Genomic DNA, 18,753 nt, shown 5'->3' with positions numbered 1-18,753 from the left:
GCGGACATAAGTGCCCCAGCCGAAAATAAAGCATCCAGCGGTATGATATCTTAAGTCTCTAACTGTTCACCCAGGAGTGCTAACAGAGTATGTGTTCCTAATAAAGAGGCCTGTAGGTTTGATTTTTATTAAAAATCCCAACAACACTGCTGTACCTGATACACTTATACAAGAATAGCACACACAACCATGTTAATGTCATTGCAGGACTAAATTTGATCTGGTCAGTGGGGGTCCCATTTGATTGGCTTTAGGCACATTTAATAAATTTAATAAATGTGGTCCAAGAGGTAGGAAAGTGTACAGGGCAACATATGGTCTACAGTCAGTAACTGTATACCCACAAAGTTCATCTGTATGATAGTTGCAGCTTATAAAATGATCAGATGATGTATGTACCAAATGGTGTACCTACTAAGTGCAATATTATGTATGTGTAATAACAGTATGTGTAATGTGTTTGTTTTTTATGTGTACACCAACAGGAGATCCAGTACCTGTGTACAGTGTAACCGTGGATATCCCTTCTAAACGTTTCATGGTTGCCATAGAAGCAGGGCAAGAAGTGTTTATGAAATTGTGCCACAAAAGCCTGGAGGTGGTGTGTACTGGAAAGTCACCTCAACTGGTAAGTATCTGGACACCTTTCGTCCACCGTGTCCTCCTAATCTGCTTGTATCCAATTCCCCAAATTGTAGCTGCCAGATCCGGCCCACCACGTCATTTTATGTGGCCCGCGAGAGCTTAAACGACTGTATGATTGTTGTGATGGTTCGAGTCGTTACAGAGACGCACTTATACAGTGTATCACAAAAGTGAGTACACCCCTCACATTTCTGCAAATATTTTATTATATCTTTTCATGGGACAACACTATAGAAATAAAACTTGGATATAAGTTAGAGTAGTCAGTGTACAACTTGTATAGCAGTGTAGATTTACTGTCTTCTGAAAATAACTCAACACACAGCCATTAATGTCTAAATGGCTGGCAACATAAGTGAGTACACCCCACAGTGAACATGTCCAAATTGTGCCCAAAGTGTCAATATTTTGTGTGACCACCATTATTATCCAGCACTGCCTTAACCCTCCTGAGCATGGAATTCACCAGAGCTGCACAGGTTGCTACTGGAATCCTCTTCCACTCCTCCATGATGACATCACGGAGCTGGTGGATGTTAGACACCTTGAACTCCTCCACCTTCCACTTGAGGATGCGCCACAGGTGCTCAATTGGGTTTAGTCCTTCACCTTTACCTTCAGCTTCCTCAGCAAGGCAGTTGTCATCTTGGAGGTTGTGTTTGGGGTCGTTATCCTGTTGGAAAACTGCCATGAGGTCCAGTTTTCGAAGGGAGGGGATCATGCTCTGTTTCAGAATGTCACAGTACATGTTGGAATTCATGTTTCCCTCAATGAACTGCAGCTCCCCAGTGCCAGCAACACTCATGCAGCCCAAGACCATGATGCTACCACCACCATGCTTGACTGTAGGCAAGATACAGTTGTCTTGGTACTTCTCACCAGGGCGCCGCCACACATGCTGGACACCATCTGAGCCAAACAAGTTTATCTTGGTCTCGTCAGACCACAGGGCATTCCAGTAATCCATGTTCTTGGACTGCTTGTCTTCAGCAAACTGTTTGCGGGCTTTCTTGTGCGACAGCTTCCTTGTGGGATGACGACCATGCAGACCGAGTTGATGCAGTGTGCGGCGTATGGTCTGAGCACTGACAGGCTGACCTCCCACATCTTCAACCTCTGCAGCAATGCTGGCAGCACTCATGTGTCTATTTTTTAAAGCCAACCTCTGGATATGACGCCGAACACGTGGACTCAACTTCTTTGGTCGACCCTGGCGAAGCCTGTTCCGAGTGGAACCTGTCCTGGAAAACCGCTGTATGACCTTGGCCACCATGCTGTAGCTCAGTTTCAGGGTGTTAGCAATCTTCTTATAGCCCAGGCCATCTTTGTGGAGAGCAACAATTCTATTTCTCACATCCTCAGAGAGTTCTTTGCCATGAGGTGCCATGTTGAATATCCAGTGGCCAGTATGAGAGAATTGTACCCAAAACACCAAATTTAACAGCCCTGCTCCCCATTTACACCTGGGACCTTGACACATGACACCAGGGAGGGACAACGACACATTTGGGCACAATTTGGACATGTTCACTGTGGGGTGTACTCACTTATGTTGCCAGCTATTTAGACATTAATGGCTGTGTGTTGAGTTATTTTCAGAAGACAGTAAATCTACACTGCTATACAAGTTGTACACTGACTACTCTAAGTTATATCCAAGTTTCATGTCTATAGTGTTGTCCCATGAAAAGATATAATGAAATATTTGCAGAAATGTGAGGGGTGTACTCACTTTTGTGATACACTGTAATTTAATGGGACACCTGCGCCTTTAAGGGCAACCGGTGACATCGTAGTCATGGCAACTAACTTTGACCTTCGCTAGAAGCCATGTGACTTTTACGGCAAAAGAACGCGGGAAGTAATGTAAACAATAATAATAAATATAAATAATTATCTTGCAGTATAATACCAAAGCATCATCTGTAAGTAGTGGCGTTTATATTCTCAGTTGTTTGTAAATGATTAGTGAGTATATCACAGCGTTTTAGTTACAAATTTACCATAATTAAATACTATTGTTACCATTACTATAGCAATTAGTATCTTTACACAAAATGCTAACTCGTTAGCGCTATTTTACGTTTGGTTAAATCTCATATTGTACCAGATGCAACACTTGACTACACCTGTGTGCTTGTACTGTATTAAGTTCTTTATTGTTTTTATTGTTTGTATTTTTACTTCATTCTGGTGCACACAGTGTATCACACAGCTGGGAAGCAAATAAAACCGACTGTATTCTGAAGGGAGCTGTCTGTCTGTCTGTCTGTCTGTCTGTCTAGCTGAGCAAGGGGGATAAACTCTTAGTGAGGGCAAAACAATTGTCTTAAAATACACTGTAAAATCCTACATTAACTGCATCTCTCAAAATGCATGCTGATTTTGTGACCTGCAAAGTGACACATCCCGCCAGTAGATGATGTTAAGAAATATTTACACATAATCCCAAAATGTGCAACAAGATAAGTAAGAAAATTAAGCAGAAGGAGGAAATTTAATGAAGGTGAAAACAAGTTTGTGCTTCAGGAAGGGTGCATCACTTGTGTTATGAGGCCGTGTCTGTGGTAAAGGAGGACAATATAAATGCAGAATTCAGCCTCCAAGAAAAACAACAGACTGCAATCACAGCAGGATACGTTACAATTGGCCCTTTGAGGGCCACCATAATGGTGATGTGGCCCTTGGTGAAAATGAGTTTGACACCCCTGCTCTATGGCCAAAAGTATGTGGACACAACCCTTAATTATTAAGTTTGGGTTTTTTAGCAACACTTATTACTAGGGATGCATCGATACCATTTTTTCCCAACCGAGTACGAGTACAAGTACATGTATTTTTGTACTCGCCGATACCGATACCTATTTAGAATGATGCAATCTGGAGCATTATGGAATAGTGTAGTTTTTAGTGTAAAATAGTGCAGTGGAACAGTTGCTTGGGTTGCCATCACTAATTGTAAAAAAACAAAAAAACACCGCACAGACATCATTGAGAAAGCTTCTGACAAGCTAACGTAAACGTTCATTAATAAACGCACGTAATTAACGTTGTGCACATCATACATGCGATGCGATTCTGCTGATTGAAATATTTACTTTAAAAGGATAATACAGTCCGATCCCATCTGAGCCGATTCTATCAGCACGTACATTTGTGGTTCACCTCGGTAAATCGTAAACGACTGAGTCGGCTCCCGCTCTGTGGTAATAACCAGTATAATTAAGCCTGAGCTTTATAATGTAAGCGAGTCACACAAAATGTTCTGTAGTATTTGGTGTTTATTTACAACCGCATCATTCATTATAACAGTAAACACGGAGAGATGACTGAGAAAAGAAACTTTTTAAGCTGCGCTTAAAATGAGTCGACTCCTGAATCACTTGTATCGACACTGTGAACAGAGTATTGAACACAAACACGTCTTATAACAGCGGTCGCTGCTTTTGTAACCGGTTATCTTCGCTGTTAGCTCTATTTTTAAGGTTTTTGTTTTTTTCAAACGGAACTAAATAACATTAAATGTGCGTGTGAGCGTGGTCAGTGAGAATAATCTGTCTCCCGTGGGCGAAAAATGAATTGTTTTAGTTTTAGAAGTAAAAAAATCTCGCAATGTCACGCCCCCCCCGGTCAGGCACTCGCGCCCCACAGGTTGAAAATCCCTGCGTTAACGCAGCAACGTGCACTAGGCACAAGATATCGGATGTTTAGTATCGGAGCCTCGTTTGCGAGTATGAGTACGAGTTAATGAGCGCGGTATCGGGCTAATACCCGATACTAGTATCGGTACTCATGCATCTCTACTTATTACCTATAGGTGCTGCAAATTTGTGTCATGACTGTATGACTGAACACACTGTGCCTAAAGCCATGTCCGTAAACATTAGGGTTTGACCAGTTTGGTGTGGAGGAAGACTCGTGGTCTGCACAGAACGCTGACCTTAACATCATTGGGAATATTGATTGTGAGCCAGCGCACAAATAGGCACAAATTCTGACAGATGCACTTCTTATGATATGACTTTCCATAATAATAGAATCATAAGGAGGGGACCTTATTACATACTCACTCACTGTCTTAACCGCTTATCCAGTTAGGGTCGCGTGGGGGGTGCTGGATTCTATCCAGCTTTTCAATGGGCGCAAGGCACACAGTAACACCCTGGACCCCAGTCCATCGCGGGGCAGACACACATACACACACCCATTCACCTATAGGGCAAGTCAGTGTCTCCAATTAACCTGACTGCATGTTTTTGGACTGTGGGAGGAAACCGGAGCTCCCGGAGGAAACCCACCCAGACACAGGGAGAACATGCAAACTCCGCACAGAAAGGACCTCGATTGCCCCGCCTGGGGATCAAACCCATGATTTTCTTGCTGTGAGGCAACAGTGCTACCCACTGAGCCACTGTGCTGCCCTGGGACCTTAGTAATTAACCTAAATAGTTTTGGAATAGGATGTTAAAATCCTAATAAACAAACAAACAATATTTGATTCAACATTTTCTGTCTTTCAGATTAATGCCAGTCTTTACCAAACAGTGAATATAAGTTTTCCACACTTGGTTCCGTGTGTATGTGTGCAGGTAAGTTCTTGTTTTCACATATACAACCTCTTACTCTAAACCTACCTAAATTCTACAACTGAATTACAACCCCAAATCAGAAAAAGTTAAGACAGTATGGAAAATGCAAATAAAATAAAAATGCAGTGTTCCTTACATTTACTTTGACTTTTTATTTGATTGCAGACAATTTGAACCCAAAATATTTCATGTTTTATCTGCTCAGCTTCATTTCATTTATTAATAAATGCCCAGAGTATATCCAGTTTGTCAACAAATGCATGAGAAAATGATTGAAATGTTTAAAAACAATGAATCTCAAAGAAAGATTGGAAGGGATTTACATATTTCTCCCTCTACAGTGCATAATATCATTAAACCACTCAAGGAATCGGGAAGAATTTCAGTGTGTAAACGCCAAGAGCGCAAGCTTAAGCTGAACGCCCGTGATCTTCGATCCCTCAGACGGCACTGCATCAAGAACCACCACTCAACAATAGCTGATATAACCACATGGGTGAGGGATTACTTTGGCAAACCTTTGTCAAGCACTACAATACAGAGTTACATGCACAAATGCCACTTAAAACTTTACTGTGCAAAAAAGAAGCCTTATGTTAACCATGTCCAGAAGCGGCGTCGACTTCTCTGGGCTTGGAGGCATCTAGGATGGACCGTCACAAAGTGGAAACGTGTATTGTGGTCAGATAAATCAGCATTCCAGGTCTTTTTTGGAACAAATGGACGCCGTGTGCTCCGGACCAAAGACAAAAAACCCCCATCCAGACTGTTATCAGCAACAAGTCCAAAAGCCAGGGTCTGTCATGGTATGGGGCTGTATCAGTGCCCTCGGCAAAGGTCATTTACACTTCTGTGATGGCAGCATTAATGCAGAAAAGTACATTGAGATCTTAGAGCAACATATGCTGCCTTCAAGACGTCATCTTTTCCAGGGACGTCCATGCATTTTTCATCAAGACAATGCAAAACCACATGCTGCACACATTACAAAGGCATGGCTGCTGAAGAAGAGGGTACGGGTACTGGACTGGCCTGCCTGCAGTCCTGACCTGTCCCCAATACAGAATGTGTGGAGAAACGAAAAATGTGACAATGACGACCCCGTACTGTTGCACATCTTAAGACGTGTTTTCAGGAAGAATGAGACAAAATAAAAGCTGAAACACTAAATTACTTGGTCTCCTCTGTGCCAAAACATCTTTTACGTGTGGTGAAAAGGAATGGAAACATTAAAAAAATGGTAAATGCTTTACTGTCCCAACTTTTTTTCGGAATGTGTTGCAGGCCTAAAATGCAGGAATGGATGTTTATTAATAAATGAAATATCTCAGGTTCATCCTGTCTGCAATGAAATAAATAATTAATCATAAATAAATAATTTCTGATTTGGGGTTGTATTAAAACACAAATTAAAACCATCGCTGGTCATTTGTGCTGCCTGTTTTTAGATGTATTACAGTGAAGTCGACGCCAGAAGACACACAACCTGTCCATTTCAAGACAAAATACTGCCAGGTGAGTGGAATCTGTTTGATGTAGAAGCAGAACTGTTCTGTTACATCAAAAGAAAACAAAAGTTGCATTTTATTACTATGTTGTGGTGTAATATTTCTTGTGTTACCACAGGAGGTGGAGATGTGCTGTCCAGCAGTTCATACCTGTATGCTAGCTCATTATTTGAATGGAAGCCTATTTGCCCCTCTGCCCAATCTAAACCTGCAGTTTCTCTCTGCTGGCAGCATCACAGCAACCATTCAGTTTGTTTTCCTCTGCAAAATTCCACCCTGCATGAGACAGGAGACTTGGTGAGTGCTGAAGCGTGACTTGCCTTACATTTACGTAAACCTCATTTCAATCCCCAGATGGAGCGTTCCGAGTCCTTTATGTGAGTCTGCATGTTATCCCATATCTGCGTAGGTTTCCTCCGGGAGCTCAGGTTTCCTCCCACAGACCAAGTGAGGTGAATTGGAAATACAAAATTGTCCATGACTGTGTTTGACATTAAACTGATAAATCTTGTGTAACCAGTAATTACGTGTCCACACGAAATCCACAGTAAGGCTGCCCCAGTGGCAGAGCGCTCTAATACGCTAGCTCAGCACTGCCGAGTGATCGAGCTCTCAATTTCGAAACTACAGCACTACGGAGCTAGATGGGCATCCAACAGACACTATTGGCCATATCTAGGGGAGAGAAGGTCAGATACAATCCCTGATTTGCCATCTATGGGACTGGTTGAGGTGCTGACATCATGAGTGGTGGGGGATTCTAATAGAGCAAAGCGTGACTCTCCATATGCAATGTGGGTGTGTTAGAATTTACATTTACAGTGGTACCTTGAAACTCGACTTCAATTGGTTCTGGGAGTGGCGTCGAGTTTAAAAGTTTTCCCATAGGGACGTATGGGAAACCTGTAAATGTGTTCCATGGTCCGTAGAACTGCATACACTGATCAGCCATAACATTAAAACCACCTCCTTGTTTCTACACTCACTGTCCAATTTATCAGCTCCACCTACCATATCCACGATTTTCCTGGCAACACAATGGGGGCTGCCATGACACCTCCCTATTTCCGTTTGCCGGTTTTTCGTTTCCGGTCGCGTTAGATTTGCTGTAGTACTAACTACAACATTATTAAACTACTTTTGGTAAGGACTGCATGGTTCAAATATGAGTTCGGGCTCGACGTGTGCCGCTCTCGGGTGCCACAACAACTCAAAGAAATTGAAGCTGTTATTGGAAAGTTCGTGCTTTGAACACCAGCGGATTTGTAAACATTGTTTTTATAGTTCTGTAGCTCCTCACCGTCTACAGCTTCGGAAAAGACGAAATGGTTCACTTATATCAATATAGCTAACCTCATGTCATCTACCCACTCTGTAAGCGTGGAAGGGTGGGGCACTGTCAGAACACGGTCACCACAGCTTCTTAAAATGTCCTTACTGTCAAGTGCTAGGAATTAAGAAAGGACTCAGTTTTAACTAAAACTAAAACTACTTCTGTCGTTCAGAACGTAAACACTGTAACCGGAAGTCAAAAACCGGCTTCAGCTACGAATCACGGGAAAGGTCAAAGTTCAGGAAAATCGTGGATAGAAGCACTTCGTAGTTCTACAATTACTGACTGTAGTCCATCTGTTTCTCTACATACTGTTTTAGCCTGCTTTCACCCTGTTCTTCAATGGTCAGGACCACTCCAGAGCAGGTATTATTTAGGTGGTGGATCATTCTCAGCACTGCAGTGACATGGTGGTGGTGTGTAAGTGTGTGTTGTGCTGATATGAGTGGATCAGACACAGCAGCGCTGCTGGAGTTTATACCATGTCCACTCACTGTCCACTCTATTAGACACTCCTACCTGGTTGCTTCATCTTGTAGATGTAAAGTCAGAGCTGTTCATTCATTTATTGCTGATGTTTGAGTTGGTCATCTTTTAGACCTTCATCAGTGGTCACAGGACGCTACCCATGGGGCGCTGTTGGCTGGATATTTTTGGTTGGTGGACTATTCTCAGTCCAGCAGTGACAGAGAGGTATTTAAAAAACTCCATCAGCGCTGCTGTGTCTTATCTAGTCATACCAGCACAACACACACTAACACACCACCACCATGTCATGAGAATGATCCACCACCTAAATAATACCTGCTCTGTAGTGGTCCTGTTGGGGTCCTGACCATTGAAGAACAGCATGAAAGAGTGCTAACAAAGCCCTCAAAAAACAGATGGACTACAGTCAGTAATTGTAGAACTACAAAGTGCTTCTATATGGTAAGTGGAGCTGATAAAATGGACATTGACTGTAGAAACAAGGAGGATGTTATGGCTGATCGGTGTGTATTTTAGGCTTACAGTATGTAAAATAATGGGGTTGTTTTTGACACATACACTGAAAATAATAGAAGTATAATATAAAAAACACTGAAATACAATTGAAAAACAGTTAATCAAAATACAATAAAACCTTTTGGGAATGGTGCTTACTTTGATTTCACTTTGTTTGCAACATCAGGCTTCTGTATTGTTTCCTTATACCGTATTCCTTAGCGAGTTCAGTAACGTTAACACCGTTTTCATATTTGGCTATTAGGGTGTGTTCACATGAGAAAAATTTTGCACTTTACTCAACGTGAGCCTAGGTGCAAACTGCCTCTTTCCTCAGCGCTTGGCTTGAGCGGTGCGGTAAAACATCAGTGAAGTAGCACAAGATTTAAAGTGAAACAGTAAGGACAATACAGCTAAACATAGATGTATGTGGATGCTTTCAGAGTGATGCTTTCAGTGTTATTCCACACAAAAGCACATTCGTCTAATATTTGCAATTTGATGATGTTTTACCCCACTGCTCAAGCCAAGCACTAAGCAAAGCGGCAGTTTGCGCAGAGGCTCACATAACCCTTTTCCACTGACGCGCGTGTTTCCACTGAAAAAAAGAGGTTCCAAACAGCAAACTAGCGTTCTAAACTGGCACCACAAAATACATGGTTTTTCAGCGCGAACCGCGACGTCATCTGTGGGCGTGTCAAAGTGTAGAGGTTTGGGTGCTTTTACATGAGAAAGTTGCACTGCACTTTTATCTTTTATCTAAGTTTATCTGATTATATTTTGAGCCAGTTTGCCGCTGATATTTTCAAAGCGATGTACTGTGTGATATGACGTGGTAAAAGCGACCCAGACAGTAAGAAAAACTCTTAACGTGAAAAATAAATCCTAACGTGGCTTGTACTAAAACAATGACAACAATGAATTAGGGCAGTACAGAGCACTTATAACCAGTAATAACGGAGAGAAAGAGTGTTTCTGTGTCGTACTTTTAGTACATTAGGCCACGTTACGCTTTTTTAGGTATCGCTTTTTCAAAACGCTTCTCGCATCAATGAACTAAGGAAAACAACAACTGCGACAAACACGTCTACGTCTTCCTATCACCAGTAGCATAAAACAAGCATCTGTAACAGCAACAGCACAAATGCTCGCACATAATCTACGCTCTCCGCCATCATGTTATTGCTCTTTACATTTGTTGTGTAACGTCCCACCATTGGTGACGCATGCTTGGTTCCCAAAAACTGGTGGAAACATGGGTTGGTTCTCTACAAAACACCAAGAACCGGTTCAAGAACCAGGGTTCTTTTGGTGGAAAAGCGCTGACAGTGAGCAAAGCGCAAAATGCTTCTCATGTGAATGCGCACTAACACTCACCCCTTTGTTTTGCTGTGCTATGCGGGCTGCGCCAGCCAAATAATTTCTCGCATGCATGTCGAGTTCAAGAGCGATGCCGAGTTTATGCAGATGTTTTTTTCCAAAGCGACTAACATTACTGTGACAGTATACAGTCTAAGCAATTTAGGGTTAAGGGCCTTGCTCAAGGGCCCTGGCAGTGGTGAGGCTTGTATCAGTGACCTTTTGATTACTGGTCCAGTACCTTAACCACTAGACTACAACTGCCAGAATTGGCTGGTGAGTGCACACGTCGTATGTCCACTGAGGGTAGTACAAGCGACAGAAAAACTATGGTAGATTGAGAGAGAAGACTCTAAGCATTCTTTTTACGAAATCAGAAAGGAGATTACTCTTTTAATTTAATTAATTAATAATCTGTGCTGTTTGCAATTATGAAATTATGCAATTATGCTGTCTCCATGTTTATTAACTGACATATTCATCTTTTACAGAATTACAATATGTTGAATGTTGACAAGCATGCCCACATGTGTGTGAAGGTAAGAAATACTGCAGCTGTGTTATTAATTATTATGTCACACTAAATAGACTATTCATTTTTCTTCTTTTTTGGTTCTAGCTTTCTCTGAATGGCAGCCGTCGGGTCTTCTGTCCTTTCAGCTCAGGTAAGAATCAACTGTGAACTGAGGTGGTGCGGTGGTCTAATGTCCTAGTGGTTGTGGTTGGCTAGCCCACCACCAGTCTCAGTTGTGCCACTAGCTTGGCTGGACCCTCAACACCCACAAGTTTTTAGAGTCATTTTATTGCGTTTATCCCTTTTTTCTAAATCTAGTTGTGTCCAGTTCCCCTGATTTTAATACCACTATCTATGGCTCTGACTGAGGAGAGCTACAGACTATCACCCACGCTCTTAACATGTGGGCAGTTGCAAGCAGCTTCTTTTCATCTACCAAGGGTGGAGTCTCACAATTCTGCTCTGTTAAAGTGACCAGTCAGCAAAGGTTGCCAGACAAGCCCAAATGTTGGACCTCTGACTAGTTGACAGTACAGCTGGGATTCGAACCTGAAAGCTTGAGATGTCAGCTGTATTGGACTAGCTCATTATACCACTGCATCTGTGAATGAGGAAGGGTCTGATGGGGATTTAGCGCCTTGCCGCAGCAACAGTGACTTCTACTGTCTGGATGAGGCAGTGGTACAAGCGGCGGAAGAATATGGACAGAGGAGCCGGGTCAGCGCTGGCTGGTGTCAAGATGTGAACGGCTGCTTTATGCCTAGGTCACACTACACGATTTTTGCCCTGATTTTCGCTCGGCGACTGGTCGGCGATTGATTTTCCGGGTTGGGAGCAACTCAGCGTTTGCTCGGCGATCAAAACTCGGCTCTCAGTCGCTAAGTGTGAACTATCCAACAACTCGACCCGACCGGCTCGCCGAGCGCTCGGTGACTGGATTGAGTTTTCTAGCACGCCAGATATCTGATCTCAGACGGGCAACTGGGAATGAGTGACATGTCGAACAGCCAATGAGAACACAGTATACAGCGTGAGGGGAAATGCAGGAGAGGACAGGGGACAGGGGCTTAATTAATATAGTTTATATCAGGATACACCGTCACACACGTTTTACAGTATTTCTGATTTGATCGTCCTCTACAAAACATAATACCCACTCTGCAGTTGGTGATGGATCGTGTAGTGTGAAACCCGCTATCGCCGATCAGTCGTGTAGTGCGAAATATACACCGACTGAAAGACTCCCGAGTGCAGGAGATTCAGTCGTATAGTGTGAACTGTACAGCGACCTGACGACTTGGAAAGTCGTGTAGTGTGAACTTGGCATTACACATTTCAGAGGAGGCATGTTCCAGCCTCTGCCCCTTGTCAGCCAGCATGGGTGTTGTGCAACCAGCAGAGGTCACCAAAGTTCAGAGAGAATTTATGTATATCCAAATTGGGACAATGTCTCTTTCAAAAGGGGCAGTTATACCTTAGTGGTTAATGCACTGGACTAGTAATCAGACGGTTGTCTGTTCAGTCCCAACTACTGCCAAATTGCCTGAGCAAGGTCCTTAATTCGCAATTGCTTGCTTGGTGTTCGGTCATAACGTTTTGGGACAGTGGTAGCGGGTAGAGCTTTGGTCTACTGAAGATTGTCGGTTCAAATCCAGGCTCTTCTATTCAGCTACTGTTGGGCCCTTGAGCAAGGCCCTTAACCCTGTCTGCTCCAGGGGCGCTGTACAATGGCTGACCCTGTGCTTTGACCCCAGCTTTCAAACAAGCTGGGATATGCAGAAAAATCATTTGACTGACTGTAGTCCATCTGTTTCTCTGAGGGCTTTGTTAGCCCCCTTTCATGCTGTTCTTCAATGGTCAGGACTCTCCCAAGACCACTACAGAGCAGGTATTATTTGGGTGGTGGGTCGTTCTCAGCACTGCAGTGACACTGACATGGTGGTGGAGTTTTTAAACACCTCACTGTCACTGCTGGACTGAGAATAGTCCACCAACCAAACATATCTAGCCAACAGCGCCCCATGGGCAGCGTCCTGTGACCACTGATGAAGGTCTAGAAGATGACCAACTCAAACAGCAGCAATAGATGAGCGTTCATCTTTGACTTTACATCTACAAGGTGGACCAACTAGGTAGGAGTGTCTAATAGAGTGTACAGTGAGCAGAAACAGTATTTAAAAACTCCAGCAGCACTGCTGTGTCTGATCCCCTCATACCAGCACAACACACACTAACACACCACCACCATGTCAGTGTCACTGCAGTGCTGAGAATGATCCACCATCTAAATAATACCTGGGGGTCCTGACCATTGAAGAACAGGATGAAAGCAGGTTAAAACAGTATGTAGAGAAACAGATGGACTACAGTCAATAATTGTAGAACTATAAAGTGGAGCTGATAAAATGGACAGTGATTGTAAAACGGAGGTGGTTTTAATGTTATGGCTGATCAGTGTATATATGACAAATAAAGGCGTTCTTCTTCTGAACTGTAAGTCCAATGGACAAAAGCATCTGCTCAATGCCATGAATGTAAATGTTCTTCTCTTCTTCATCTTGTTCAGGTGGTTTCTCTAAATGGGATGCTAAAGTGGTTCCTGCATCTCAATGCCTGCATGTTCAAATCTCCTCCAGTACTCCAGCATCCTTTGCTGCCCAGTTGTGTGTGAATAAAGGGGAAGAGTGCATTCCGAAAGGAGACGTGCAGCATGTTCAAATGGTTAGTCATGTTTTCACTATGCTAGTCTGCAATATGCAGTATATTTATTAGATGCTTATTGTGCGGCTAATCATATTATTAGGCGCAATACACTGATAATATGGGGAACATTTAGAGCTGTGGTTTTCAACCTTGTGAAGGGGACCTCATGAGGTGGGTGGAGGAGATTTTTACAGTAACATTCATCTGAATTCAGGTTAGATAGATAGATTGCGGTGCTGAAGGTGGTGTTTGTTGCGGATTTTCTCAGCATACACAATTTGTTTGAGATGACCGCAGAGATAAAAGTCGAGTGGTGTGAGGTCGGGTGATCTGGGCGGCTATTCCACAGGACCACAACGGCCAATCCAATGACCAGGGAATTGAATATCCAGCCACTGAACTTCAGTCAGTCAGAATGGATGGGAACACTGTTTCCTGTAGCATTGTCAGGTAGCGCTGAGCATTTAGGGTCTGGTCGATGAAAATGGGTCCGATAACACGGGTGCCCCATATTCCACACCACACCATAACCTTCATATCTGAATTCAGGTTAGATAGCTAGATTGAATCTAATTCTCCAATCTTGCTTTTTAAAATAATAAAATAAAGGCTGGCACAGTGGTCTGTTTCGCAAGCACACTATTGGTGGGATCTGGGTTCGAACCTCAGTATTGTTATCTGCCAGCCGGGCGTCTACACAGGCATGATTGACTATGTCTGACTAGGAGCCGAAGCCCTGCAATGGATTGGCACCCTGTCCAGGGTATTTCTACCTTGCACTCAGGGTTTGCTGGTGAAATTGTACCTGTTGCGACTCTGTCTGGGATAAAGTGGTTGATTCCTTAAATCTATGCTATTATTTCAGTTAATTGGCTTGTAAGTGGCACCATCAACATTGATTTTTCTGGCCGCTCAGGTGGCGCAGTGGTAAAACACACTAGCACACCAGAGCTTGGATTTCGAATACATTGTATTGAATCTCAGCTCTGCCATCCAGCTGGGATGGGCAGCTGTATGAACAATGATTGGCTGTTGTTCATAGGGTAGAACAAGCTGGATAGGGATTCCTCATAACTGAGCGAATTACGACCTCTGCTGGCTGATTGATGGCATCTGCACAGAGTCAAGGAATAATGCTGATCAGGGTGTGGCTGTCCATGCACAAAGCTGATCGGCATATTAACTCACCTCGTGCAGGTGAAAGTTGGCTACTGCTCACGTGTGGGAGGGGTGGTGTCAGCTTCAGTAGAGAGGAAGCATAACGCAATTGGGTATAAACTGGACACGCTAAAAATCAGGAGAAAAAGGGAGAAAATGCATAAAATAATATATATAGTGGTGCTTGAAAGTTTGTGAACCCTTTAGAATTTTCTATATTTCTGCATAAATATGACCTAAAACATCATCAGATTTTCACACAAGTCCTAAAAGTAGATAAAGAGAACCCAGTTAAACAAATGAGACAAAAATATTATACTTGATCATTTATTTATTGAGGAAAATGATCCAATATTTGTTTAACTGGGTTCGCTTTATCTACTGTTAGGACTTCTGATGATGTTTTGGGTCATATTTATGCAGAAATATAGAAAATTCCAAAGGGTTCACAAACTTTCAAGCACCACTGTATATATATATATATATATATATATATATATATATATATTATATTATATTCTTAAAGAGAAATAGTTACCAAATTACTGTTAGTGGAATTGTTACCAAAATACAGAATAAGAAATGATTCGTTTGAGATGTAGAATCGCATTAGTTCCCACATTGTTTTCACCATGTCTCTAAAGAGTTTTACACCAGAACAAGAATAAAAATGTTTGAGACATCACATCAATCATTAATAGCTGTGTATTGCCTCCAGCAGGGTACAGAGAGCCAGGAAATAGTTTTTTATTCTTAGGAACTCCTAAAATAGGAACAATTCCAGGAAAACTTTCTCCAAGACTTAAATTTCAAGGAAGTGCATTGTGTGAGACATGGATTATCACAAACCACTGAGCTTCCTCATCTATTTCTGTCTGGAGTGTTTCCTACCCTTCACCCAATGAATCAGACCAACACAACACAGACCAGGATAAAGCGGTGGTAAAGTTAAGCCAGAAAGTCTGGACACCCCTTTCACCTTCTCCACGTTTTATTACGTTACAGACTCATTCTATAATAGATTGAGTTCTTTTTTTGCCTCAAACATCTACACACAATCACCAATAATTACATAGTGAAAACAACTTTATTTTAGTGACAAAAATGGTTTATTTAGGGGTTACACATCTGTACACACACTTAGCCTAATACTTGGTTGGTTGATGCACCGTTGGCAGCAATTACAGCTTCAAGGCGTCTTGGGAAAGAAGCTACGAGCTTGGCACACTTGTTTCTGGTGGCTGCATTCATCTTTCCCTCTATCAGGACTAGTGTAGGGATGGCATTAGCCAGGTGATGAGCAGTTCCTGGTTTCCCCCAGACGTGACGCTTGGTATTCAGGCCAAGAAGTTCAATTTTGCTTTCATCAGACCAGAGAATTTTGTTTCTCATGGTTTGAGAGTCTTCTAGGTGCCAGTTGGCAAACTCCCAGTGGGCTGTCATGTGCCTGTTACTAAGGAGTTGCTTCCGTCTGGCCACTCTACCATAAAGGCATGATTTGTGAAGTGCTGCCTGGATGGTTGATCTTCTGATAGGTTCTCCCATCTCCACGAGGATACACTGAAGCTCTGTCAGAGTGACCCTCGAGTTCCTGCTCACCTCCCTGGCCAAGGCCCGTCTTCCCCCATCGTTCAGTTTGGCCGGGCGGCCACGTCTAGGATGATTTTTGGTGCTTCCAGACTTCTTCTACTTATGAATGATGGTGGCCACTGTGCTCTTTGGGACCTGTAAAGCTGCAGCAATTTTTCTGTACCCTTCTCCAGATCTATGCCTTGACACAATCCTGTTTCTGAGGTCTGCAGATAATTCCTTTGACCCCATGGCTTGGAGTTTGCTCTAATATGCACTGTTAACTGTGGGACATTATATAGGCAGGTGTTGGCAATCCCCAATCATGTCCAATCAGTTTAATTTAGCACTGGTGAACTCCAATTAAATTGTAGAAACATCTCAAACAGTATCAGTGAAAACAAAATGCACCTCAGCTCACTTTTGGGTGTCATATCAAAGGTACATATGATATTTTAATCTTACGTATACCACAGTTAAATAAGTGTTGCTCAGCTCAGGGTCTCTTTAAAACATACAAAATGAAAGAGAAAACACTTCTGTTAAAATTTCTATTTCTGTGTAATTCTGTGTTCTACAGGCAGATGGAGCTGAAGATGTGGAGCTGACCGTGCCCCTGTTCCTTCCAATCTCAGGACTATGTGTGCAAGTAAGATTACTTAACTGTATCTGGTTACTTTTTCTTCTGTGGGTCTGTTTAAGGCTGTATGAATATTATCCGCCTTTCAATTTGTCTGTTTGTCTGTAGGTGTGGCGCACCAAGCCTGCTCTCCTTGGAAGGCGAATCATATGTCCTGACTGTAAGTGCCGATTTTTAGAATTGCTTGCTAAAATGACATGTGCTTATCCTCACATAGATATGCTTATTATACAGTAGATTCATATCTCTTGACTTCTTGCTGACTTTATTGTGTTGGAGATTTAGCCGATCAGCCATAACATTAAAACCACCTTGTTTCTACACTCACTGTCCATTTTATCAGCTCCACCTACCATATAGAAGCACTTTTCAATTCTACAATTACTGACTGTAGTCCGTCTGTTTCTCTGCATGCATTGTTAGCCCCTTTTCATGCTGTTCTTCAATGGTCAGGACTCTCCCAGGACCAGTAAAGAGCAGGTATTATTTGGGTGGTGGATCATTCTCAGCACTGCAGTGACACTGACATGGTGGTGGTGTGTTAGTGTGTGTTGTACTGGTATGAGTGAATCAGACACATCAGCACTGCATGAGTTTATAAACACCTCACTGTCACAGCTTGACTGAGAATAGTCCACCCACCAAAAACATCCAGCCAACAGCGCCCTGTGGGCAGCGTCCTGTGACCACTGATGAAGGTCTAGAAGATGACCAACTCAAACAGCAGCAATAAATGAGTGATCGTCTCTGACTTTACATCTACAAGGTGGACCAACTAGGTAGGAGTGTATAATAGAGTGGACAGTGAGTGGACACGGTATTTCAAAACTCCAGCAGCGCTGCTGTGTCTGATCCACTCATACCAGCACAACACACAACTGGGAATGATCCACCACCTAAATAATACCTGCTCTGTTTTGGCCCTGTGGGGGTCCTGACCATTGAAGAACAGGGTGCCAGCAGGCTAAAAAAAAGTATGTAGAGAAACAGATGGACTACAGTCAGTAATTGTAGAACTACAAAGTTCTTCTAAATGGTAAGTGGAGCTGATAAAATGGACAGTGAGTGTAGAAACAAGGAGGTGGTTTTAATGTTATGGCTAATCAGTGTATGTCTGACCTGGGGTTGCCAAGCAGCCTAACCATTGGGAGGTGCACTTGTCGGTGCATTTTCAGTGCCTGGCTTAAAATAAGGTGCAAAACCCAAGTGCAAATGCTTTAAGCAAGGTACTGAGAGCCAGTGCTGTGGCAGAAAAGCCACTACCAAAAATGGGATAGTGACAAATCAATATAATGGTCAAAACAACTGAAACAAAGTAATAAATGAAAGACACGAAACATCCATAGCTCGCAATGGAGAAAGTGGATAGATTAGGGATAGCTCAGAACTGAGAACTGGTTGTCCTCAATACACTAATGTGGGCAAAATGTCAGTGTGTCTGAATACTTTCTGATTTCACCATATCTTTATTTTAGATACACACAGAAGATGGGGTTTCATCATTGCTGTTTCATTAGCGTGCCTGGTTACCATCACAACACTGGGAATTCTCACCTATGCTTGGATCAAAAGGAGGATATCAGGTTAGTGCTTAAATCTGTTAGGTAAAGCAATAACAATTTTAGCTTTTAGTCATATAAAAGATTACATACACTTTTAAGGGACATGTATTTCATATAATTAGGACCCTACTAAATTCTTGCTTAATTTTACGGACCTTGTTTTGCGAAAATCAAAGTTTCACAGATTCT

At 42.6% G+C, this 18,753-nt stretch overlaps 1 protein-coding gene across 1 annotated transcript in view; it reads left to right on the top strand.

The window, feature by feature from the left end:
- LOC134318027 (interleukin-17 receptor E) overlaps positions 1-18,753 on the top strand; it is a 51,563-nt gene that overhangs the window by 20,096 nt on the left and 12,714 nt on the right. The window contains exons 6-14 of the mRNA XM_062998764.1: positions 486-628; positions 5,166-5,234; positions 6,683-6,749; positions 6,861-7,039; positions 11,038-11,083; positions 13,499-13,653; positions 16,943-17,011; positions 17,111-17,162; positions 18,478-18,585. Coding sequence (XP_062854834.1) covers positions 486-628; positions 5,166-5,234; positions 6,683-6,749; positions 6,861-7,039; positions 11,038-11,083; positions 13,499-13,653; positions 16,943-17,011; positions 17,111-17,162; positions 18,478-18,585 — 888 coding nt within the window. The remainder of the gene's footprint in view (positions 1-485; positions 629-5,165; positions 5,235-6,682; positions 6,750-6,860; positions 7,040-11,037; positions 11,084-13,498; positions 13,654-16,942; positions 17,012-17,110; positions 17,163-18,477; positions 18,586-18,753) is intronic.

The sequence above is a fragment of the Trichomycterus rosablanca genome, chromosome 7 (genome assembly GCF_030014385.1).
Source record: "Trichomycterus rosablanca isolate fTriRos1 chromosome 7, fTriRos1.hap1, whole genome shotgun sequence".
In the NCBI taxonomy this organism is placed as follows: Eukaryota; Metazoa; Chordata; class Actinopteri; order Siluriformes; family Trichomycteridae; genus Trichomycterus; species Trichomycterus rosablanca.
This window is presented reverse-complemented; position numbering and strand designations above follow the sequence as displayed.